The sequence below is a fragment of the Strix aluco genome, chromosome 2, assembly GCF_031877795.1.
Source record: "Strix aluco isolate bStrAlu1 chromosome 2, bStrAlu1.hap1, whole genome shotgun sequence".
Taxonomy (NCBI): domain Eukaryota; kingdom Metazoa; phylum Chordata; class Aves; order Strigiformes; family Strigidae; genus Strix; species Strix aluco.
The window spans coordinates 118,782,330-118,808,678 of record NC_133932.1 but is presented as its reverse complement, the minus strand read 5'-3'; the positions used below and the strand labels follow the sequence as shown (position 1 = coordinate 118,808,678).

Genomic DNA, 26,349 nt, shown 5'->3' with positions numbered 1-26,349 from the left:
AGCCAGGAGGAAGGCACCAGGCAGAAGATGGTTCTTTTTAATTTAAAATTGTTTCTCCACAGCGAAGTCTCAACTGTCATGCAGTATAGCTACAACTGACATTTTTTCAAGAATTTCTGTAATACTTCCTACATGATTTGAACGTAAGGAGCTCCTCTGTGGTTAATTACTGTTGGCTCAGACTCATTGATAGTGGATGGGTCAGACCTTAACACTGCCCAGCTCTGCTCATGTGCGTGCCCCTCTTAAGCCAACAGCAGGCACAGCTCTACTCTTCAGAAAACCAAACCCACATGTATGGGAACTGAGGACGTTGTTACCACACCCAGGGCAACAGGCGCCGGCTCCAAAACTCCACTCACTGCAACCCCCGTGGCACCTGCCAGCAGCACAAATGCTTTCATCCAGAGCTGGAGGACATCTTGATCCGTATCACAAACAGTCTTGTTCCCTGGAGCTGTTACTTGTACAGATTTCCCATAGCCAAAATTTGTGGAAGAAAAGCCCAGTTAGGCCTGTTTCAGCAGTTGTACATCTCACACTGAACACAACCATCCATATTACAGGGGGGAAAGCTGCTATCCCTGCCACACACAGTAACAGCCAGAGCCCCAGCCTGCAAAGGCTGTTCTTGCTTCTTGAAAAGCTTTATCAAGCTGGTTGAGATCCTGTCTGGAACAGTTTGCACAGATGTACAAGCATTTGAAATTTCCCTTGCTTTCCTGGATCTGTCAACTCTACTGTCTTAATATTGGAACAGTTTCTACTTCTGTAAACAGTAGGATCAAGATCCCTAAAACCACTAGTGAAACCACAAGCAAACATCACCCCGCACAACCCCCCCCGCAGCTGGGGCCCCTGCATCCACCCTTCCTGAAACAAATGGTAACTCCCACAATTCCACAGTGGGGGGAGACCAATTCACTGCAGCAAGACAGTACTGGCATGCACTGGTTTCGTTAGTGCTATGATGCAACAATTAAGCACTGAAAATCACACGAGACTTCCTCACTACCATGTGCCGCCAAATGAGCCTGGCTCCATCCTTGCTACCCCCTTCCATTACACAGAGATTTCCTGCCCCCCAACCTCCTCCCTTCCAGATGGAACAACCCTGCTGCCTCCCCCAGGGCTCCTGTGCTCCAACCTCCTGATCATCTCGGTGGCCTCCACTGGACTTGTTCCCCCTGTATGTCTTGTCCTCAGGAGCCCGGAACTGGTCACGGTGCTCCAGCTGCAGTCTCGGAAGTGCTGGATAGAGGAAGGGTCGTGCTCCCTGCCCCTGCTCCGCTGCGCTCTTCCAATGGAGCCCAGAAGGGGGTTGGACACCTTCAGCTTCACTTGTCCCTCGGGACTCCCCGACCAGCTTCTGCAAAGCTCCTTTGCCACCAGGCTGTGCCCGGGCTGCACAGCTGCACCAGGTTCATTCAGTACCTGCTGCAGGACCTCGCGTCCGTCATTTTTTGAACTCGGTGAGGTTCCTGTCAGGCCCTCGATTGATGTTCGCTGCCTTGTTGATTTCAGGAAATAAGACAATAAACATCCTGTTATTCATTGATTAGTTTGAAACAGTTTTATGATACAGAAACCCTGAAAAAAACCTGGTGATATGATACAGTGCAATGTTAAAATTGCATCACATCAAAATTCATTTTTCACTATGCATTTCATTCATGGCTTTTGTTTTTTGTCTTTTTATTGGGCTACATTAAGACAGCAGGCATTTTTATCATAACTTCCAATTCAAACTTAACTGCATGGACAGTGAAATCTTACTGCAGCTTCCATCTCACTGCAGGTTACCATTTCCTCCCAGTCCTGGTCAGCTGTTGCTGGCTCATACCATTTTCTCTAGGTAACTAACACTTATGTACTCTTTTAAACTCTACTGCAATTTAAACACAATCCACACTATTGTTTTTTCTTTAAATATGAAACCCACCACTTTGTCTTCTGTCACACATTTTAGGGCTTGAAAATATTTTCTTACTGATTTCATTTAACTCTAAAGGCTTTTTTTTAGTCCAAACCCAATCATTTAACCAAGGAGCAGTCTTTTGACATATCATTTATTCTGATTCCTGTTGTAGCATGTACAGACTTTAATCCTTTTATCAACACCATTCCCCAGCACTAGTATTTCTGGGAAGAAAATCAGCTTCCGATTCAGTCTAGATAAAAAGGGCGTCAAGACCTCAGTCACACACAAAGTTGGCCAACATCAGCTTTATTATCAGCTCAACTTTGCCTAACGTTGGGTACCACCTTCTCTGCCAGAGACTGAAGACAGTAACATCACAATAGCTGTAACTCGTCTCCTCGTACAGGAAAAGGCATCTTGAACCTCACGAGCAGACATCATATTCGGATTCTTCTGACGTGTCCTTCCCAATCCAGGGTGCTGCTGGGGGACCCTTCCCATTTCAAACAGCCCCATTCCCTCAGGTCAGACCTGTCCATAAGCAGAAGGAATACAGCGGAAGTGAGAGTGATCAATTCATCCCTCTCTGCTGTTGAGCTAGCTGCTACAGACTTAATAACTGTTTTATTAGGTAACAGCATTGTCCTGGTGCCCAAGAACACAGCATAGAACAGAAAAAAAATAACATGTTATGCACAAAAATAACACAAAGAGACTGATACCTGAGCACAAAGGAAACAGATTTCATCACTAAAGTCACAGTCGCTGTTAGTTAAGTGCTACAATGAGTGACAACATGGTTATATTCTCACCCCTGATGGTCCTTGTAATTCCAACTTGAAGAGCAGCGTTTTGCACATGATCACAGTATAGCAGAAAGTCATCTTCAGTTCTGAGGGCCTATAGCCACCAGTGGTTTTCATTGTCACCTAATGCAATGGAGAACATTTGGAGGAAGTAAGTAGAATTCAGGCTGAGGAGTTACCAAGAGACACTTAAGTGATAACTTCCTTGAGAACATACTTTTGTAATCAAAGTACGGCAAACAACAAGACTCAAATAGCAAACTATGGAGCAATGCATTAGCAAAATTAGTTGGATAAAGAGGTGGGAAGCGCTAACGCTTTCCCAGACAGTCCTTCCAAGAGGTTACCTGGAATTCCCGACCACTGTTAAGGAACCCCAGCAGCAGGCAGCTTGACAGAGCACTCACTGCAAATTAAGTCAGAGCCTGGTGCATTTTCGGGTCTAACAGGACTGTATGCAAGTTTATTTCAGAGCTGAGGAAGGGAATGCAGTGACACACGAAGGCCAGCTCTCATCTCTACAAATACTGCTCAGCAACAAGTTAAGGAAGATCAAACTGAGCCGGTGTAAATTTTTTAATGGGACTGATTTGGCTTATTCTCCCAGCCTTTTGCAACTTTTTTGCAGTTTTCTGTTGCACACTCCGCCCCAAATACAATGCAATCCACTCACATTTTTATCTAATCTTTCATCAATTTTTAATGCAATTTAATTGGGCCATTAGGCTTTGTCAGCCAGGTTCACACTGCAGTCTGAAGTGCACACACACAAACGAACAATGGAGAAAGAGAAAGAAAGTGTTTTATCAGTCTACTGAGACAAGGAGTCATTACTTAGCCAGTCAAAGAAACACTTGTATCCCCAAGGAACCTTGGCCATCCGCTCTTTCCTTCACAGGAAGGAAACTGTAAGTTGAGGACAGAAAAACTCTGAGACGCCTGGGAAACCTGCCAAACGCTGAGGCTCCCAAATGGTTCTTTTGCACAGGGGCAGTCTGATACATAAGGACAAGCAACACTGAATTCCCAACAGCTACATGGTCAAGACAAAATGTCAGCTGGATAGAAAAATCTCTTTTCAGTCAAAACTTTTTTTAAAATCTCTTACTACTACTTTTCTGATAAAGAGTTTTAACTATATTTTTTAGATTTTGTGAGTAAATGCTTGTAGCTTGCTTATTTCTACAGCCTGATGTATATTGCACATTATTGATTATTTTTATATTACAATTTTACTGCGATTTAACTACAACTAGAAAGTAACAGGAAACTCCTTAGTAAAGGGCAAGGCAAAACCACAAAACAAGGTGCCTATTCGTTTTTTCCCATCTCCTCAGCCCCTGGCACCCTCCCCCCCCTCCCCTTCAATATCAAATAGGTAACAGGGTTCAGGTTAGGGCACACTTAAACTGGACACAAGTGAAGTGTGTTGGGCCTGATGGGAGGCAGCCCTGAGTGCTGAGGGAGCTGGCTGCTCACACTGCAAGGCCATGCTCTGCTGCTGAAAGGACCTGGCAATGGGGAGAGGTGTGTGAGGACTAGGGGACAGCAAATGTCACTCCTGTCTTCCAGAAGGGCAGGAGGGAGGATCCAGGGAACTACAGGCCCTGGGAAGGTGATGGCCCAACTACTCCTGGAAACCATTTCCAGACCAAGAAGGTAACTGGAGTAGTCAGCATGGATTTACAAAGGGGTCATTTGCAAATCCTTAAGGATCCTAACCTGATTGCCTGCTATGCTGAGGTGATCAGTTCAGTGGATATGGTCTTCTCTGACTTCAGGAAGGCTTTTGTCACTGTGTGCCATAGTATCTTCATAGACAAGCAGATGAAGTACAGGCTCAGTAAGTGGACAGTGAGGTGGACTGAAAACTGGCCAAACAGCCAGGCCCAGAAGGTTGTCATCAATGGCACAAAGTCCAGTTGGAGGCCTGTAAGTAGCAGGGTACCCCAGGAATCAGTACTGAGGCCAGTCCTTTTCAACATCTTCATTTATCATCTGGCTGATGGGAAAGAGTACATCCTCAGCAAGTCTGCAGGTGATACAAGGTGATACAAAGCTGAGAGGAGTGGCTGGTACACCAGAGGGTCATGCTGCCATCCAGGGAAATGGGCCCAAAGGATCTCATGAAGTTCAACAGAGGGAAATGCCAAGTGCTGCACCTGGGAAGGAATAATCCCAGGCACAAGGACAGGCTGGAGGCCAACTGGCTGGAAAGTGACTTTGCAGGTAAGACCCAGGGGTCCTGGTGAACACCAAGTCCAAGAACAACCATGAGCAAAGAATGTGACCTGGACACAAAGGTGGCCAATGGCATCCTGCACTGCACTACACAGAAAATTGCCAGCAGATGGAGAGAAGTGATCCTTCCCCTCTGCTCAGCACTGGTGAGACATAGACCTCATCACCCTCTACAACTACCTGAAAGGAGGTTGCAGAGAGCCGGGGATGAGTCTCTTTAACCAAGTAACAAGCGATAGGACAAGAGGTAATGGCCTCAAGTTGCGCCAGGGAAGGTTTAGACTGGATATTAGGAAGCATTTCTTTAGAGAACGGGTTGTTAGGTGTTGGAATGGGCTGCCCAGGGAGGTGGTGGAGTCCCCATCCCTGGAGGTGTTTAAGAGTAAAGTTGACTTAGCGCTTAGAGATATGCAGTAGTTGGGAACTGTCAGTGTTAGGCCAATGGTTGGACTGGATGATCTTCTAGGTCTTTTCCAACCTAGACAATTCTGTGATATGGGGTGTTGTGTCCTGTGTTGGGCTCTCAAGTACAAGAGACACGGACATACTGGGTTGAGTTCCATGAATGGAAGATAACTGAGGGACTGGGGCATCTTTCATGTTATAAAAGGCTGAAAGAGCTGGGACTGCAGCCTGGAGAAGGTGGGGTGAAATCTTATAAATATTTATAAGCACCTAATGAGAGGATATAAAGGTGACACGGGAGTCTTCCCAGTGATGCCCAGGAACAGGACAAGAGGCAATGGGCACAAATGGGAACACAGGAGGTTCTCTGTGAACATGAGGAAACTTACTGTGAGGGTGACCAAGCGCCAGTACAGATTGCCCAGAGGGGTTGTGGAGTCTCCTTTCCTTGGAGACCAAACCCAAATGGACATAGTTCAGGGGAACCTGCTCTACCTGACATCCTGCTCTTAGCAGGGGGTTGGATCAACAAGGCATAGCAGGTAGAGAGTAAAAGGTAGAAAAGAAGGAGACAGAGGTTCTGTGGAGAGTATCATAGGATTCTGCCTGTCTTGAGTAGAAATTTTGAATTATTTCAGTCTTCAGAATCAAAGACCACACAGGCAACTTTTCAATATTAGCTGTAAGTCACAGTACAGTGTGAGATACGTGACTGCAGAAATATTCTTCTTTCATGTTGCTCTTCCCATGCATTTTACAGAGTGACAAAGGACCCCATCACATTTATACTTCCCATGCAACTCTGAAGTTTAACTGCTTACTTCCCACACTTAATTTACCAGCTGCCTTGGAAATCAGTAAAAGGACCCCTCTAATTAGCAATAAATCATATAGACTACTACTATAGAATCACAGAATGGTTTTGGTTGGAAGACACCTTTGAAGATCATCTAGTGCAACCTCCCAGCCACAGGGAGAGACATCTTTCACGTGTCATTAATAAATAGCTCAATATATCTTGTTCTTTATATATCTAGTTCTCTATTTACTGTTAACACAACTATAGAGACAGCTCTGAGTATGTTTACTAGGCCAAACAAACACAGAGGAGAACTAACCCAAATTCCTCTTACTTTATCAGTAGAACTTGCACATCGTGGTCAAATCCCATCAGTGTTTAAAACTATTTTTACTTTATAAAAACAACTGATATTTTAGAATTTCAAAAGTATCAAACCAAGCTGGACAAATCTCCCTTTAAAAGGGAGTCCCACAGAGAAACTTCCAACACCCAAGGCAGATGACACTACATACCTGCATGTCCACAAATGGAACTCTACCCCCGGTTTTGCAGAGCACATGGACACAGCCCTCCAGACCAAAGCCTACTAGCTAACCCCGAGGACTGTTCAGAATCAGACTGTACAAACTGGATTCTGAGCACAGTGTATCAACAACATCCAGTAGCTCAGACATGGCATCACAGTAACGTGGCACAATGGTTTTTGGTTGTAAGACACATTATGACTAGCCAGATTTTGGTTTTTCTGCAAGAGGCTATGTACATATACTTCAAGTCCTTTAAAAACATGTTAACATATAACAGGAATTACACAAGGAATTGCATGATCTGAAAGCAAGTATCAGTTGAAGCACAGAAGCAGAATTACTCTACATCAAATCACAAATGTAAAAAAAAAAAAAAAAGAGGGCTCCTAAATTTCAGTAATTGTTAAATAAAACCAAGTATCCTAATACATACCTCATACTAAAAGTTGGTTTAGGATTTCCTTTTGTATGCGTAAGATAGCAGAAGGATTCTGCACAAGCCAGTCTTCATCTGCATGTTAAGATTTTAATAGTAACCTAAAAAATAAAGAAACGTAAATAACTGTCAAACAGACCAGAAAATACAGTAGCTTCTTTTCAAATAGCCATAAGTGTAATACGGAGAAATAAACCATAATAAAACTTCACATTACCAGAAAAAAAATCCATTTATTCTCTACCCATTCTTACCACTTAGTTGTTACTACACAGATTTCCTCTAAAGATTTTAACTTTAATTTTACTACCTCAGCAGTTAAAAACCATCTGTTCCAAGAACATTAACAAGTTCCTAGATTTTCATACTTCTCCTTGGAGTAGATTAAGTGCAGTTCTGCTCCAGAGAGCCCCAAGTCACTTCTCTTTGGAGGGTTTTTAACACACACGTATCAAACACAACACTGTCGTCTTCTAGGCCTGCCAATGCATGTGGCCAAAGTGGCATTTCATCCTTCTCATATTATTGCCACTGCAATAATTAGGATCCCTGTGCACAACACAGTTATTACTGAAACTTGAGAACTAACTGCTCTCACTGGGAAGCACAAATACAGCCTCCTCCTTTCCACAGCCTGCTGTGGTACAGACATTTAACAGATACTTAAAAGGAGCAAAGCTATATATGAAAATAATACAACTGAACTGGCATTAAAATGTTGTCCTGCTTTATAATAACTTCTCAGAACAGAACTGCATACAAGTCTCATTAAAACATATTTTAATACTAAAAGCATTAGAAATTGATGCAAAAATTTAAGACTTTTGTGATTTTAAAACTTCTGCAATAGATCTGCTTGCATTTTTGCAGTAAGTGCAGTTGGAAGAACAGCAAGTCAGAATAAATTTTATTCCTATTACATTTATTAATTCTTAATTAAAACTATTGCAATTATATCTAAAAAGGCCTAAATAATAACTAGAAGTGTTAATAAGGGTATCCATCTTTAACTCTGTGGGTCATCTTCCAGAGTCCACATGCAAAATAATTATCCAAAGTGTTTAAAATTCAACATCTCCCTGCCCCAGCCCCTTCAGGCTTCAAAACAGCTCTCACCTGTACACACACATTCCCTCCTCCCCTGCCCCCAATTAAAATCACCTCTTCTCCACAAATACCTCCAATTTAAAATAACCTGCGAGTACCGCAATGTTTGATAGGTTTAACATAATCCATTAGTCAGGCTGGGGAAGCAAACAGAAACATGTTGCAGAGCCAAGGAACCCTAACGAATCTCTGTAAGGAGGGAGACTGCCTGAAAAGCCCCTGATTACAGCAGTGCAAGGGGATGAAGAACTCCGTATGCTCTCAGATAAAGACTTCTTAAAACAATTTACCAACACCTTGAGGTCCTGTTTGATGATCAGAAAACTTAGCACACCCTGCAAAGATTTGTTACAGAAAGAATTACTTTGGACAGCCACATAGAGGTTACATCTTTCGGGCTAGCTTCGCTTCAGGAACAGTCCCAAAAAGCAACTCAGAAGTGACATACGTGCAAATTACAACACACAACCACAAACACTTACAATAAAGGCAACATTTACCTTATCAGATACAGCTGAAAAAAAGGCTGAGGCTAGCAGCTCAGAGAAAACACAGTTTCAAAGTTGGCACAATCTAATGTCTGAGTCCTATAAGAAGTGCTGTTAATTCATCAGTTGTCCCCTTTGCTTCCTTTTGATCTTTTCCCCTCTATGGGGCAGCTTGCTAATATACCGAATTTCAAAAGTTCTGTTATCTATTCCATAAGACAGACATTCATCAAGATGGATACTGTCTTCCTAAAGCAGATATGACAGAGCACAGCGCACTTAACCCTTTGTAACTAGAGCTATAATTTTGCAAGCGCTAGTATTAAAATCACTTAGCAGGTCAAATGCGCTAATGGCTGTAGCGATGACCGCCAGCCACAGGGGCCAGGCTAGAATTGTCATATGGACAAATATTAGTGTCCTGAGACATTACCTCCACATGGTGAAACTAATCCAGTTATTGATATGTACCCATCTTAAAAGTAAGCTACAGTTACAAACTGCACATCTTTTGATCTGTATTTTAATATTATGAAAAAAACATATTAATTACGCTTTTCTTCCTTTCTTCCCCTATCTCCAAACAGCAAGGCTAAGACCTCCAAATGCCTAACACAAGCCTCTCCGGTTTCTGTAACTGCCAGTGTATATTACCTTCTCTTTCTTGGCCACCCAGATTTACTAAAGAGAAAGTAGTGAGCCAGATTCTTGGAACTAGTATGTATTAGTGGCAAAACTGTAGCCAAATAAAACTGGTACGTTTTTGAAGACAATCCCTAAACCCAACCAGTACACAGCAGTGTTACAAATTAATCATTTACCGTAACTCAAATATTTACAAAGTGATTACAGTGTGTGTGGTTGGTTGGTTGTTTTGTGGGTTGTTTTTTGGTTTTTTTTAACAGTATGTCTCTGGCTCTGCACTGTTTCTTCAGCATTCTATCTCTACGACAAATAAGATCATTCCAACTTCCCTAGCCTATATAAACCCTACTGTTTATGATTAACAGTAATTACTTCATTAGACCTGAACATATCCTAGCAGCTAGTGCTGAAAAGAGGTATTTGTAAGAGTAAGCAGGAACACAGCAAATAGTTATTTCCAAAGTAACAGACTCCAAATCAACGTCATTCATATGATAAAGCTTTTCTTTAAATTAAAGCTCAAAGTGGGTATGATACCAGACAAAATTAATCGGAAATACTCTAGAAGATTAACAGCATGATAAACATGCCTATTCTGAAGAGAACAGATGCATCACACACAAACTGAGCAATACTGTGCATATATTGTGCCATTATTAAGGAAAATTTATAACCAGCTCCTCAGTACAAGCTATCTCAAGTAACACATGTTCAGTGTAACAGAGCACTCTCCACTACTGTCTTTCCAATACAGAACTGTTATGCAAGACAAGCTCCAAGCTGCCACAGGAGCATACCAAGCAGAAACAGCCATGACAATCTACAACACGTCTTACATTTACCTTGAACACAGATGTAGCAGCTTCACTGGCTTGACTGACAGAAGAGGGTTGTGGGTTTTTTCAAATTAACAGTATTTTTGGTGGCTACTGTAACAAAGAGCTTCCCCCCCTGCATTTCCCTCCATTTCCCCTTTTATTTTATGTCTACTTAAAAAATTACCTAGCAAAACAGAACAGCAGCATGGGTAAAATTTTGACTTCCACTGAAGTGGACCACATTTTGCACCAGCAGGCACAGGTATCATTCTGAGAGTAGCAGAGCCACTATCCATCACACAAAGGAAGAACTCCAATGCCGAGCTGTTCTCAGGAAAACACAATCCCTTGTGGCCATTTACTTGGGGTTTCCAAAGGGAACCCGAGATGATCCGCAGAGCTGTGTTCATGTTTGCATTTGTTCACGTTTACCTATCAAAAGGTAACAGATAATAATGTTGGCTGCTGATGTACTAGAAGAAGATACAGTGCTAGACATTTTTAAATGGTCAAGCAATCTTTTCCTCCCCATTCTTCTCTTAGTTTTTACTCAACTCTGGCCAAACCTGCTCACCTTAATCACGAGTAGTCCCTGCTGAGGACAAAAGTACACATGTGCAACAATAAAACCACCTGAGAGTAAATCAACTGTCACCTGGGCATCATGCACGGCTGCCAGTGATTACAGGAAAGAAACTGCAACATACCCTTCCCAAATCTTGTGTTCCCCAAATTCTCTCCATAAGAGTATATACTTGCAGACAGCTAGAAACAAGTAAGTATTTAAGGGAAAAAATGAATATTACCAAATTAAGGCTCAAAAGGAAAATCAAGTTCCTAGAAACAAAAGGACAACTACTACTTGAACTGAGCCAGCAAGGCGTTCAATGTCCTTGACAAGACCATTAAAAGCATTTTACATCTATTTCACAACTTTCAATTTGTAAGGTATAGGGTATCCACAGAATGAGGAATGTGAATGTAGTAATATTCCTCTTCTGGAATCAGATTTCAAAAAAGAAAAAACAGTGGCACTTAGTAGTGGCTAGGTAATAAACCCATACCAGTGACAATACTACAATCAAGGCACATTTATTTTTCTGTTTTGCCTGGATTGCAAAACTTTACTCATACAGAGGTTAAACTATTTCTCCAGCATTTAGGAATGATGAGCATGTCTGAAAGATATTTAAACAGAATGGACAAAGATTTAATCTGTGCATCTTAAGCAAGGTCAGAATTTGAAGACACTGATATTTATAAGTACTTTCTAAATTTAATAAAAACTGTTCATTTGTCAGTCATTATGGTCCTAGATGTAAGATCATGCATTTAATACAAAAGAAGGATCCATTTTTTTTGGTAAAAAAAGATTCCTACAGTTTCAAAGAAGTTTGGATTTGATCAGCAGAAGGGAAATCTTTAACTTCTTAACATCACTCAGGCTTCTATCACACGTAATTAAAGGGATATATTTTTATATATAAATATATACATTACATTTTCACAAAATTCTGTGAACTATGAGGCTGCAAAGTCATTAAAATAATCCTATATGAAATGGCCACTCAATCCTGTATTTTTTAATACAGCCCCCTCCTCTATATTGCTCACTAACATGCCAATGTCAAGTCAAGGAATCTGCAGCACCAGAACAGCTGGCTGATCAGACAGTGATTTTCATAATTATCCATTCTATGTATGCTGTCATTAATGGAGCAGAAATGTCTTCGGATGTTCAGATTTCTACTTTCAATGATTGTGTTTATGCTGAGCAGCTTGGAAAAACATCCAAGTAACAGTATCATTTTCTCCATTCAGAACTCACATGCCCTGTTACACGGATGCAAAGTTCCTGAGCATTTTGTGATACTTTACCTTATCATGAACAGCTAAGAAGTACAAAACTGTTGAAGAAGCAAGGGAATAACCTTTAACCCTCATCATCTCTTTCACCTAGAAATAATGACGTATAGATGTGACTTCACCAATTAACAAAGAAAACAAGAAACCTGACAGATCAAAAGCATCTGAAACCATTGCATCAATCAGCACTGGAAGCTACAGTTAAAATTTCATTAGCTTGTTTTATGTCAGGTTCTAGAAATTCTGAGTGAGTTCACCTATCACAGAAACTTATGGCTTGTTTCCATACAGAGTTTGAAGCAAATTTGGAAGTCTGCTGTAAATGAGATATAGTTAAACTAGCACTGATAGCATAGAGTTAAGTAGTATCAGTATTGCTCTACTACTTTAACCAGTCAGAATATCATTGCGCTACACACTGTGCAAACGAGTTTACAATGATGCAATCTTGAGGTGAGTGAACCGCTAAGAAAATTTCAGAAACATTTAAATAGGCATAGCTTTATTAATACTTAGTTTGATTTCAAAATAATTTTTAAGTAGCAAAAATGTGTATAGACAAACCTAAGAGATGACTTTATCAGACTTTAAGATTACAGAAAAATCAGCATAAACTTTGTGTTACAGAAAAGTACTTAGATATAGTTGAGATGTGCTGACCTCACTAGTTTGAGGATATTTTGGATCTTCCACGAACTAGGGGGGAATACAGCTTCAAGGGAAACTTCCTAGATTGTGCATAATCCAACTTTCTCTAATTTAAAAAAACAGCATTCCTAAGGAATTATGAAACTCACTGACACACACAGCACATTTACTTCTGGAGTGTTAGCAATGCTGCTTTACACAACTTCACACAACGCTCCCCATTCCCTCCTGTAGGATTCCTTACCTGTCATTTTTGCAGCAGGTGCCAAGTTAGGCCAGTGTCCTAACCTCCTCTTCCAAAATAATGACAGCAGAATTGATTATCTTTGTGGGGCTAAAATCTCTGAAGCCACAAGACTGTGCTGGGGGTAAGGGCAGGGCAAGCTGTGGTCGCACGGTCCTTATAAAGAGCAACAACTCAAGATTCACTCAAAGAACTTTCATCTTTGAAGTGCTTCATTTGAAAATGTAAAATTTAACAGTACTAAGCAATACATACATCTATACTGAAATGAAACCTAATAAGGAAGCATTCAAAATACCTAAGCAAGAAATAGGATTTTAGTGTTAATTTATATAAACTTCAATAAAGTCAAAGCTTTATTCAGATGACAGAATCACAGAGGGGTTAATATTGGAAGAGACCTCTAGAGATCATCGGGTCCAATCCCCCTGCTCAAGCAGGGCCACCTAGAGCCACTGCTTTTATCTCCAAGGATGGAGACTCCACAACGTCGCTGGGCAATCTGTGCCAGTGCTCAGTCACCCTCACATTAAAAATGTGTTTCCTGATGTTCATACAGAGCCTCATGTGTTTCAGTTTGTGCTCATTGCCCCTGGTCCTTCAAAAGATTTGGTGATTCATTGTGCAATTAAGTAATTTCCTTTCTGTGCTAATTCTGCTGGGTGGCAATTTTTATCTCCAATTACTTCATGACAAATACAGGACACCAACTTCTAGCTTCCACCATAATAAAAACCATTATTTGGTAGAAAAAAAGAAAATCTTACATTAGATTTGAAATACACAGGAAGTGGAATCTGTATTTCAAGACAAAGACAACAGAACATCATTAATAAACTGCAGGGTATCCTGCAAATGCTCTATGACATGTTGGTCCACTAACATAAGGACTTACCTGTTTATGAAAAAAATCACAAAGCAATGTTGAATAAAGATATCATTTCTCAAGAAAACTTGTGTTTTGTAGAGATTAAAGCATTTACAGATCTGTTTCAGTATGACATAACTAGTCCTTGCAACAAACCAAGCCTGCAGTTGCCCAGTCTAAGCAGATTACTATTCAGATCTGGGCTAAAAGTTGTGCATACCACCACAAAGGAACTTGTGAACATTTTTAAGACAGGATATGCAGAGAACTCGACGACATAAAACTGAAGAGCAGAGATTCTCTACTTGCTGCTATTATACAAGCTTCACTGTCTGGCAAGCTGGGACTCAAACTTGGCCTTTTGTCCTTGCACAACTGGACATTCTGCTGATGCTGCACTAAGATTCATCTCAACTTTCCAGTACCATTTTACTTATTTTAGTAAAAGTGGCTACTACCTGTAAGAATGTTACTGTTCCAACCCTAAGTGAAGCAGCTTTCTGTAAGTGAGCATCAAACATTTAAAAAGTATTAAGCCTCAGATCTCATATACGTAGAGCGAAGGAAGCACCTCCTAACATGTAATGAAGAGGACTGAAAAGCACAATATTAGGAATAATTTCAAGTTTGAATAACAGATTTAACTATCAGGCAGTGTGTGTTAGGAATACTATTAAACTTAACCCTTCCATCATCTACTCCACTTAAAAGACACTCGGTTGTCTACAACATTCTTCAGTTGTGAACAACAAAGTACAAAAGGCCTTAATGATGAAACCACATTTGCACAGAACTAAGCCAAGACCACATGGTAAGAAATACAGAACTTCCTTTGTTATCATCCTACATACAAAGGAAGTCCACTGGCATCATATTCAAGACTAAAATATTTCAAATCAAAGAGACTGTTGGTACTATTTTTCATCATGGTTCATTCAGATTTCAAGATGCAAGCTCATAGTATAATTCTCATAGTAAAAATATGCATTTAAAAATAAGTTATCAAAATTATGTCAGGTGACAAATTTGTAAGTATCAACACATGGATGAGAACATGGTTATGAACACAGACTAAAACACAGAACTTGTTACTTAGTTACCTGTTTGCAACTTTTGATGTACACAAGGAAAACACATTCATTCTAATATACTACAAACATTATTTGCTATGTGTTGAAAAAGAAACTCCACATAAGCAACAGCTTCTCCAACGAAGTCCGCACTTCAAACCGAAGTTCTGTATACAGATGCAACAATTTCTTTGAAAGGTTAACAGAACATTTACCTGTTATCAGATTCTTCCACTACTTTTTACAGACCATCTTCATAGAGCCCACATTTTGCTCTCCTATTCCGCTCAACCTTGTTCTTGCCTTCTTGTAACTTTATTTCCATTTTTATTTCCATATTTCTTATTTAACAACCTATTTCGCTCAACTTGCTGTCATTCTGAGCTCTACAAAATCTTGCATCTCATCAGCATCTGACTGCTGAGTATGCTCTGACAGGGTATATTTATGCATGAATTTTGAGTGATTCTGGTTTACAATACACTGTGTAACTTAAATGCAGATACCCAAATAGTTTAAAGATGAACCTTAGCACCTGGAGGTAGAACCAGGTCTTCACATCTTTATTGCAAAATTAGGGAATCGGACTGAAATAATCATCCAACAGATTCATTTTCTGTAACACACCTTGAATTATCAAAGGATTAGTGTCACTGACAGTACAAGTGTAACCAGTTTGTACATAATATTTCTCAAGTCTCTACGCAAGCTTGTGCAGATCAATACCTCATTGAGAATACCACATTCACAATTCATGAAAAGTAACATTTGGAAGCACAGTGCAATGAATGAAAAGGTGTAAACTATGAAGACTGTAGCTGGCAAGAGCAAATGCTGATTTAAGCGCTCCATGACTATACTACCCTCAATCCCCACCTGCAGTAGCTGCCACTGCACAACTGAAGTTTGCTAAGCAGAAGAGATGAAGACTTTGAAAAACATCCTTGAAGCCACAAAGGTATTTCATTAACTGAGGCAGGTAAAGCAACTGCTGAAACGACCAAAGGCACTACCACAAAGTCCTGGGAAGGCTATGAGTGTCGTGTAGCTGTACACGCACCCAATCAGCAGACAAGCTACCTCAGATGCTGACTGTTCAACTACTCAGATTTATCACTGTGGCAAGATAATTATGTTCTTCATAAATTTAAATCTTGCTCATAAAGTCCTATTCTTGTTTTGTCACGATCAAGGCAAATTCTCCCGCAATAAGAGCAGGACTGGATTTGGGCAGTGTTTGTTTTTAAGCAGGAGCTCTCTAAACTCATGACACCAGTCCTCTACTGGAAGCATCGGCACATTAAATTATACATATTTGAACTTCAGTCCTTTCCCAGCACAATTTTGTCTTGTATATTTAACCCTTCCCTGCATGTCATTAATACAGTTCCACATCTGTTCCTTTAAGGTTATGCAGACAAAAACTAAAAATATGAGAAAATAGCCAACTCCCCAATAATATTAACCTTCTCCATATCTTAATGAGACACAGGCTTTCAGACTTATTTTGTCCATTAAAGCATGTATTTTATTTGCATGTCTACATTGAACTAGTTTCATTTATAGCAGAACTCTGAAACAACATTTAAGAATTTTAGATGAAGTTTATCAAGAGTCATATTTGGGGTTTTCAATTCTATGGTGCTTCCCAAATTTTTAGAGAAACAAACTGAAAGATGTCAAACCACATCTTCATGCTTTTCTACATTACTATCTCCTCCATCTGTAAATCCATGAAGAGTAGCTATCTACTTTTACTTTTCTATATTGGTATTCATATTAGTCAAGAAAGGATATCTATTTTTTTAAGTTCTCATGTATTCTGTCACTTAATTATTGTGTACTGATTTACAAAAAAGAAAAACTTCAAAATTAAATTAATCCAGAATGAAGTCTTCCCCCCACCATCAACATCCCCACCCCCCAGAAGAGCCATAAATCCTTTTTAAGACAACAGGTTAAGAATACATACATGATATTCATATACTAACAAAATACATATGGGGAGGTATGTAATGGTTTGCCAAATCACGTCAAGAACTGGCTTTACTGTGCATCTGGCATATGATTCTTTCCCTTAACCCATTTCCATCAAGTTTAGTATTACAACCCCCAAATAAAGTTTTATACAGCTCATATCTTTCACATCAACAGGAAAAGTTAAAGCCTTTTACAATAAAAGAAAACCAGGAATACAGAATAGGAAACAAAGTCCTAAACAGAATGGATAAGGACACCCAGAGCAGGCCAGTGACAATCATTCATCTTCAAAGATGAATGATTTGGCCCAACCCTATAGTCAGTATGTCACATGAAGTCCTCACATCCCTTCTAAAGCTTTGCAGAACCTTGCAGAATTTTCACCATAATACTGGTGAATAATGGAAGGTTAGGATTGACTCACAATGTCCCCAGTGTCAGTCCAGTGAAAGATTTAGAGCTCAAATACTTCATAAATATGAGAGACCTCTAGTAAAATAAAGCTTCCCCATCTTCTTTAAAGATACACCATTCATCTTCCTTGACACTAGGCAGTTTTGAAGATACCAGATTTTTAAACAATTTTTTTTTTGACAATAATATGAAGAAGATTCTACATTACCAGTTTTCCCACCTGAGGCCTCAAGAATTAAGCAACATACAATAACCGATCCCGTCCCTCCCCCCAAAATCTAGATGAACTCTTTCAAACCTGTCAGTACTTCTGTGGCTACTACAGCAATAAAGCAGAAATGCAAATGTAGTATCAACATTCTGGGCAAAGAGTTTTAAAATCAGTGTTTCCCAAAAATATCAGACACCTGGGAAATTCAGGTTTATGATTAACTGGAAGAAGAAAAAGATACATAAAAGAATTTGAAAGGTAGTAAGAATAATGCTCAAGACCAGCTTTTATCCAACTAGGCTTAAAGGCACAACATACTATCAGTCTTCAGCAACTACCATCACTTGAATAATCCTATTTCTGATATTCATACTACATGCCATCATCTCTAGTAAAGTACATGTGTCTAATTAACCATTAACATTTTTAGTCAAGACTCCAACAATGAATTAATACTTATAACTGGATAAGACAAATTGTACTTGTTATTAAGTCTTTAGATAACAGTTTTGCACGATGGTCCTAATTTAAAGAGTAAAAAAAAAAATGCATGCCAAATAAACAACGCAACTCAAAACAAAAGCATGATTGCTCCAGATTTGCACCTTCCCCATCCCCCAGGAGACTGGCTTACTCTCACTCAACATAATTTTTAAAGTTTAACTTTAAAAATGATGAAACTGAAACTAATTTTATTTTATGTTTAATAGAACCTGGGGAGTTACTGTACTACTCAGAGCAAACATCAAGTAATTTGTGATTTATTTCCTGTCTTGTACACATGCTTGTGATTAAAACCAGATTATCCATGGAAACTAAACTCAGAAATTTTTTTACCTTTAACATTAATCGTGAAGTGGCCTGTAAGCAGGAAAAAATCCGGACGTAATCATGCATGAAAGTATACCAAATGATTTTATTCTCCCAAGTCAGCTGTCATTTTAGAAGCAGTAAGAGCCACCAAGGACTTACATTTACTTTCCTAATAAACACATTTTCATGACTTGCTACTTTTTCCTCATATGCAACAGAAAAAGCATATTTTGCACAAAACATGCAGAGTGAACACAAAACAGAAAGCAAGTTTAGCAATGAAAAACTCTCCTAAACAAGTTACATGATACTAAACAAATGCTCTAGTACCCTTCTTCTGGCATTCAGACATTTGCATTCAGCAGTGTGAATAAAATATGAAACTGTACGCAACTGTGATGCAAGAATGATGCTGAACATGCATTAAGTGGTATTACAGAAACTACATAAAGCATAACATGGCAACAATACTGGCACATATACCAAAATGGTTCTAAAAGCATAGCCATCCAACTGCCAAGCTGGCATAATTTTCACTTTTAAACCAGTAATTCAATATATGATGATTATTTCATACCTTTTCTTTCAAAACTCTGATCATTCACTTTTTGAAATGTAATAACTGCATTCTTCACACATTAAGGCAGAAATCTTATTTGTGTGATTTGGCACAGCTCATGTTCTGAAACTATCAGATGTGGAACTGCTGTTGATAATACAGTGCTGGAAGTTCTAGAAGCACAATGTTCCACACTGGAACAAAACTGAAGATGAACTACTGTTTCATTATTAAAGTTTTCCTTCTGTGCCTTCTGGAAAAGGCTTTTGAATTTGATTAGAACTGGAGCTGCAGCTTACCTTTCACATGCTCTGTCCCTTAAAAGTGGAACATAATACATGGAACAATGCAGTGCTATTGTATCACAGAATGAAAAATATTAGTATTTTAAAAGACAGTGTTTCCCATCTTTGTAATTCCAGTTTACAGATTTTCTTCCAAGAAAAAGTACATTTGAATAGTCTTGCTTCTCTAAAGCAACTGTGTATATCATCTTTCCTGGAGAAATCATTAACACTTTTTTCCATGTTTTACTGGCTTGCGTGTAACCTTCTTGGCAACTGCAGAAAGTGAACAGATAGATCAAGCTCACATAATCTGGCTCAACATTTTCACGTACCTTTTTTTCTTCATTACTTCAAATACTTGCCCTCTTGGGCCAACTATCACTAAGAACATAAAACATAACCATGCTATTCAGACATCTGAAGCCCTCAACATATTCCTTACCTATTTGTTCTAAGCTATGTATGTCTTACAAGTACTGAAAAGTCATCCAAACCCACTTAATGAGAACATATATAAAACTACATTCTCTATGTGGCATGTAGATACAGCACAAACTAACCTATGTCTGCACAGTTATGAAGTGTTGCTCTACTGCCCACTCCTTGCTGTTATTTTCCTTCCACGCTGAAAATGAGCAGAAACAGTAAATTTCACTGAGTTTCTTTTACCCTTCTCACTGCATGGGCACAGAGATGCAACGGTGGCACGAAGCAGGCAGGAAGCAGAACCAAGCAGCAAGGAGGGCAAAGGGCTATTCACATCTGCAGCAATGCATGTATTTATTATTTCAAATATGCACACAAATATTTTAAATTTCCCATTAGCATACAAATACTTAAAACATTTGTAAGCAGCCTGAAAGACCACTTCCAGCTGGCAGTTTGAAGACTGCGTTCTACAGTACTGCGATAGCTCATTTATGCAGGGGTTTTTCCTGCAATTTTACACTAGATAAAAATATTTAAAGCTTAGTAACAGCACTTCAGAATAAATCTTTTTACAGCAAATAATGAACAGTAATGGAGTTTTTAAAAGAAGAAACACATTAAAACGCCCAAAACACCAAGAGCAAACAGCTGCAAAAAGAATTACAATAAATCCTTGTGGTTTTCACATCTTTTAAAATTCATTACATTTCCTTTTCCAACTTGCTTAAGTATATGTGGTTATTTAAAGAGAGAAAACCTGTTTTGCTTGAGGAGGGTTAGGCACTGGGTTTGTTTTGGTTTTTGGGAGGGGTGTTTTGTTTTTTCCTTTCAAATATTCACTGAGAATAAAATTACTTTCCCTTTCACATAAATAAAAATTGATACCGTGTAATTAAGGCAAAAACCTACGGAAAATACCTTAATACTATCCCAAAATTACTAATAAATATTCACTATTTTGTTTTCCTTTACACCATCTTCTGTTTGGTGCTTCTCTGGCTATGATGAAGAGGTGTAAGACTGGATTCTCGCTTGTCTGATGAGAGGCTCACAATCTTAAAAAATCAGCTGTTTCATACTTACGACAACATGAGGTGTGTACGCTGTACACAGTTGCTGTATACAGCCACAAAAATAAAGTCCTACAGAACAATTTCATAACAGAAGAAACATATCCAACTGCAGTGACCCCAACCTACATCCCATGAATATTAAAAGATTTTTTAAAAATATTAATTCATTTCAGTTTTTCTGGTATTTCTTGCCCATCTGCACAAACTAAACTCAAAGTTTAAAAAATCCAAGACATTAATGTAACTGATGTTTTCATCTTTTCCTTTAAAAATTAGTTAGTTTGTGGTTTTCATGTATAACAAGCTTTAAAGTTATTTCTGTGAATTGCTGTAGATACAAAATTAAACCACATTCCTCCCATTTTTATTATGTTACTTTATTCCCCCTTTCCCACCTTTTTTCCATTTACATACAGGACCCTTCACACTTATTCCTGTTCAAGGTTCTATGAAAATTCTTTTAGTGAGAAATTAAAGGCAAGAATATCTTTATTCTCGCTGCGCTTCTTTCAAGTCAAGCACTTAACATCCCGCATACAATTAGCATGTAAATTCACACAGCTATGCTTTACTCTACAGAAATTAAGATATAAAAGCACACAAGTAAAACTAGGAACAATAGAAGCTCTAGACAAACCATTTACCAAAACAAATAGAAAAACCTTATCAACACATTTATGCAGTAACAGTTACGTTCCTTTTGAATCTCATAGCTCTTACTATGAGCATTTTGTTCTCTGTTGAGGGACTACATACAAATCAGTAAGTTTTTACCCACATTTACAAACATTTTTTTTTTCTTTCAGTGTGATCTGGGTATAAAATAATCATTATATCAAAACAGCTTTACCTATAAATATGCTACACATATCTCTGAATTTAAGCTTTTCTGAATAGTTACCTCAATTAGGAAAAAATGGTGGTTGTTCTAAACTGCTTTTCTGAAGAAATCCATCTTTTACTGCTTTTAAAGTCAGGCTGAGGTCATTAATCTGAATACCTCCAAATTTCAATTAGATTAACTTTCATAATAGGTTAAGGAAGTTCAAGATGGAAAAGACCTATTAAATCTATCCCACTGAAAACGAACACATTGAGGGCTTGTTTCCATGCATTTAAAACCATCAAAAGTATTGTTTTCATGAAAATCTAATGTTCAGTTTATCTATTTCACAATTTACATTTTAGAAATACATAACTTAATTTTGATAAATTTCAGTATTTCATGGATTACTGTGAAAACAAACCTGAAAAGCCTACAGCTATGATTTTTAAAATATTTTATGGGGAAAAATTCAAAACTATTAACAAAACAGATTTCTTCATAACAACAAAATGTCAAATTGGTGAGACTACCTACTAAGAACAAGTATATTTTACGGTATATCCCAGAAGGATATACCAAAAGCCAATCTAATGGGAAAAATTATACCTGACATTAAATATTCAAAGTTTTTACTCAACCCTTCTATTAACGTCTCACATTTCATTAAATGGATTTTTAAGAAAGCAAATGCTTTTAGGATAATACAGTTCAAGGTTTGCCACTAAACTAGCTCTGACTAATCAATAATCTAAAGGAGTAATGTCCAGCCTCTGTATTTTCCATAGGCCACACTCCCTCCCTCCTCACTATTAACGAATCAGGGACGTTTGGACTGGTATTTCCTCATGCTAGAAGTGAGCTAGCAGCCCAAGGAAAGCACCAAATCCCAAGATGGTTCTGCATCTTAATGACAGCACAGTGCCCAAATTAATAAATCCAGGGCTCCTGAGAAGGTAATTAAATAGCATTTGAGATATGTGCTCTCTCAAGTCCTCCAGTCTTCGCCCCAGGCACAAGCTAACAAGAGATGCTGGATGCAGACTCTGTGAAACCACATATGAATATGCACCACTTCAAGCCTCAGGAATGGGACTGAGAATCCATTCACAATTGTGGTCCAATGTAAACTGATCCCATCAGTTTCTACCCAGCCTTCCCTGCCATTTTAATAGTTCAATTCCCATTTATTTTGACTTGTCTTCATTGAGAAGGGAAGAATTATGGTCCAAAAAAATATATATTAATATGCCAAAAAATTAGTTTCCACAACATGCTTAAGTAAAATCAGCTTCATGCCACCAGAGCACACCACTCATTTGCTGAACATCTCACCTCAAAGCATATTCTCCCTTCAAAAGGCTTACAAGGTATTGTTTTTCACATGAGAATCTTCCTTTAGACTGGTTATTTCTGCATTTTTGAGCCAAGTTATCTCAAGGCAGACTGTGACTGTTTTAACAATCAGTACCTCATAAAAGTCAATGTATTTGTATTTAGTACCTTTCAATGGAATCTGTAATTACAGATTATTCTATTTTTCAAGTTTAAAAGGAATCTGAAATCAAAAGTGGAAAAGGGGAAAAAATAGTTTGGTATAACATTTTAAAATGACAGTATACTTTAAATCAGAATGCTCCTCAAAGAATGCATACTATAAAATCTTATTGGATTATGGTTAAAATTAAATGAACCTAACAGTTCATATTGTCTTCTTCCCATCTATTTTAATCTTTTGTTCTAATAAGAGTCTCCAATTCATCATATCTTTATGTCTAATTGGATAAAATAGATGTAGACAATAAATAAAACAACTTAAGGTCAGAAATTTTTTTTCCAGGTAATCCATAGTAATTTGTATTTTTCTTAGGAAATACATACAGTTAAATATATTTGAATCACCACCAAGTTTCCCAAAATATCAATGTGCTTTATCTAATGAGCACGCTGGACAGAACCACAAAGAAACTAACTCACAATCAAAATTATTTCTATTTTTTTTAAATGCCCAATAGCTCCCCTTCAAATGAGTGAGGTGATAAATGCAAATGCAGTTAGACTAGCTGGATTCTGGTGGTGTTGTATTTCTTTTACTTAAATGGAAAAGTAAAGCTTTGCTACATTTAAGTATTAAAATTGTATCTCACATGAAAATTAAGCAGTTTAGACTGAAATTTCAGGAATAATGTAAAAACTCAGTCAGTACAACCAAAAGTAAGTTCACTGTAGTCAATTTCATATCCTCTCCAGGCTTATTTTATTTACCACACCATATAGCAGAAAGAGTCAAGACTTCACCGTGCCTTCTAGTCAAACAAACCAAAGATAGTTAAAAACTTAAGTACGTGTGTACACAGAAAAAAATAATACTGATTGGTCAGATGAAGAACAAGAAAAATGAATCACTTCCAGCACACAGGCAGTACCTTCAAGCAAAAACACTGCTTGGCCACATCTACACACCATTTTTAGGAAACAAATTGGGATCATTCTTTTTTTAACAAAATTCTGTGTTTATCATATAGCTAGTCAGTTACTACCACATATGGCAAAACAAAAATCACTGTCTTTACAGTGGAGCTGTGGACAATCAACATGGCCAGGCAGCCCTAAGAAAGCTTTTATTAAGAGCAGAATTTGGCAGCCTGTCATCAGCTACAAAGGGTATTCTTCATGAAATCTTTAAAGCGTACCCAAACTCAACATTTCAGTATTTATTTTTTAGGATTTAAAGGCTTGGTTCACCAATATTTAAAACGAGAGAAAGGTTGGACCAGATGATCCCTGAGGTCCCTTCCAACCTGGTGTTCTATGATTAGATGATTTTCTGCAATAAGGACAGCAGACAAATCCACTGCTACCATGCAGCAGAGCCATCCAAGTCAGTTTTACGGGAAGGGCAGCTCACAACTACAGAACGAAAATCACCAATATTACTTAAAATCTACAACTTTCAAATACATACATACCTCTGCTTGCTGGCAAAAATGCAGTGCAACAAACATGCACTTAAAATAGCATGAGGCTGGCAAGGAAAGAATGAACCACTTTCTGCAGATTTGGTAATCTTTAATGTAGTTCTGAAACATACTCAGATACTACAAGGATGAGGGTGTGTGTATATCTAAACAAATACAGGAGTTAGCCAGAACACCTGAATGACACAGCCTTTCCCTTTGAAAAACTGAAGAGACCTCTTGAATCTAGTTCAAGTAATGCTTAGAACATGTTCCACTTACATCTTTACAGTTTAGAATTACCAACTCACACCAGTACTTTCTCGATCCCCATAAAAACCACAATGTATAAGGACAGAAAAGATGAGACAGAAGTAATATTTAGACACTACTAGACACCAGTGTAAACTGCATTTTCCACTAAAAGCAGTATACCAAAGCAGAGAGCTTAAGTAGTTGCTATATGTAAACACCAGTTTAGACCTTGTGAAAAAACAGCAATTTCCCCCAAATGTTGCGTTTTAGGAATAGTGTGCTATGTAAAACCAGTTGCAGGGTTTTTTTGGAAGAATGAGTGCTGTAACGTGATACATATAAGTAAGGGAAAGAGTATTTCAGATTTTAAACCTAACTCACTATTGCGCTGCAAACAATAAAGTGTGGCATGTATCTCAAGCACAAAAGGGCAACATGAAACACAGTCTAGAGGAAAATGCTTAGTAGTTGCACATGACACAAGTGAGGACCTACCCACGTGATAACTCCTGAATTGTATGAAAACTATTTCTATTTTAAGCCATATAACACTGGCAATTTAAATAAACTTACTCCCAAAATGCCAGCAGTGCTGCAGTTTTCCTGTTACCCATTTGCTCATAATTCAATTCACCAAGACCATCACTGCTATATTAAGAAGTAACACATACATGCTCTCTCTGCTGCTTGCATCCCATGCTTTGAGCTACATATATATCATTTTGATATCATTAGGGCATGTTATCTCAAATTGCTTTTTAAACAACTTAGTATCACTATTCATGCAGATAAATTTCATTAATTTCTATTTCTGAAAACATAAGTGAACTGATAAAAACAGAACACTGATATTTTACAACTATTTTGCACAAGAAAAAAGCAACAGTAACAAAAAATACCCCTACTTTCTTGCCATTACAGGAATAGAACCAATAGGTCTTTTCCATCATCTTCCATGACTGACAAAATCCAAATCATAATAAGCTTCCTAATAGCTTTTATCATGCTTTAAGACACAATCAGCAAATCTAGTTTGAGCTGTGTTGGAAATGGGTATTTTTAAAATTCATCATTCTGTAAACTATTTATCAATACTCATGTGCAATCTTTCTAAATGCGTTATTACCCTAAGTGAACAATTATTTTAACTGGAAAACATGTATTAGCCTCTGAATTAAACAGTTAATCATTGATAACAGACTTGTTTCTATTCAAACCAGCCACTGGGGGTAACATATAATGATGCATTACACAGTGGAAGGCATTAAACCAGCTTGCACAAGTGTCTCCTTCCTTGCAATAGCAACGTACTTTAATGATCAGAAGAACACACAGATGTCACAACAATTTTTCTTCTGCAGAAGTAGGGTTTAGGCAAATTCATTCATACTGTTATGAATAAAGCATACACAGAGATTCCTTTTCCAAAGTTTTTTCCCCCCCGGGTTAAATTTTCCAGTAATATTAGTAACAGATATACTCCGCTGATAAGCCTGTTGTGACTAAATTTGCAAAGGGAGACTGAGATGCAAGAACACAGTATCCTTAAGAACACTTTGTATAAAATTTGATGCTCTTCAGAAGTCAAAACAAACAAAAGCAGTTGTGTTATAAATTGTTCATAGTATGTACTGCAACATGCAGTTTCGCTAAACA

The 26,349-nt window shown here is 38.3% G+C and overlaps 1 protein-coding gene across 7 annotated transcripts in view; it reads right to left on the bottom strand.

Moving 5' to 3' along the window:
• Positions 1-2,052: 2,052 nt before the first annotated feature.
• The window catches only part of PSPC1 (paraspeckle component 1), a 64,444-nt gene continuing 40,147 nt past the window's right edge, over positions 2,053-26,349 (bottom strand). For 3 of the 7 annotated variants that reach the window (XR_012622115.1, XR_012622109.1, XR_012622113.1), the window contains 2 exons: positions 7,136-7,239; positions 2,053-2,850 (listed from right to left, as the gene is read on the bottom strand). Coding sequence is in view for 1 of the 7 variants with exons in the window: in XM_074816090.1 (XP_074672191.1) it covers positions 10,527-10,628 (102 nt within the window). In the remaining 6 variants the exon portion in view is untranslated. Of the gene's footprint in view, positions 2,851-4,449; positions 4,760-7,135; positions 7,240-10,389; positions 10,629-26,349 lie in introns of those variants that run through there. The other 4 variants (XR_012622110.1, XR_012622114.1, XR_012622111.1 and 1 more) reach the window with 3 other exon arrangements.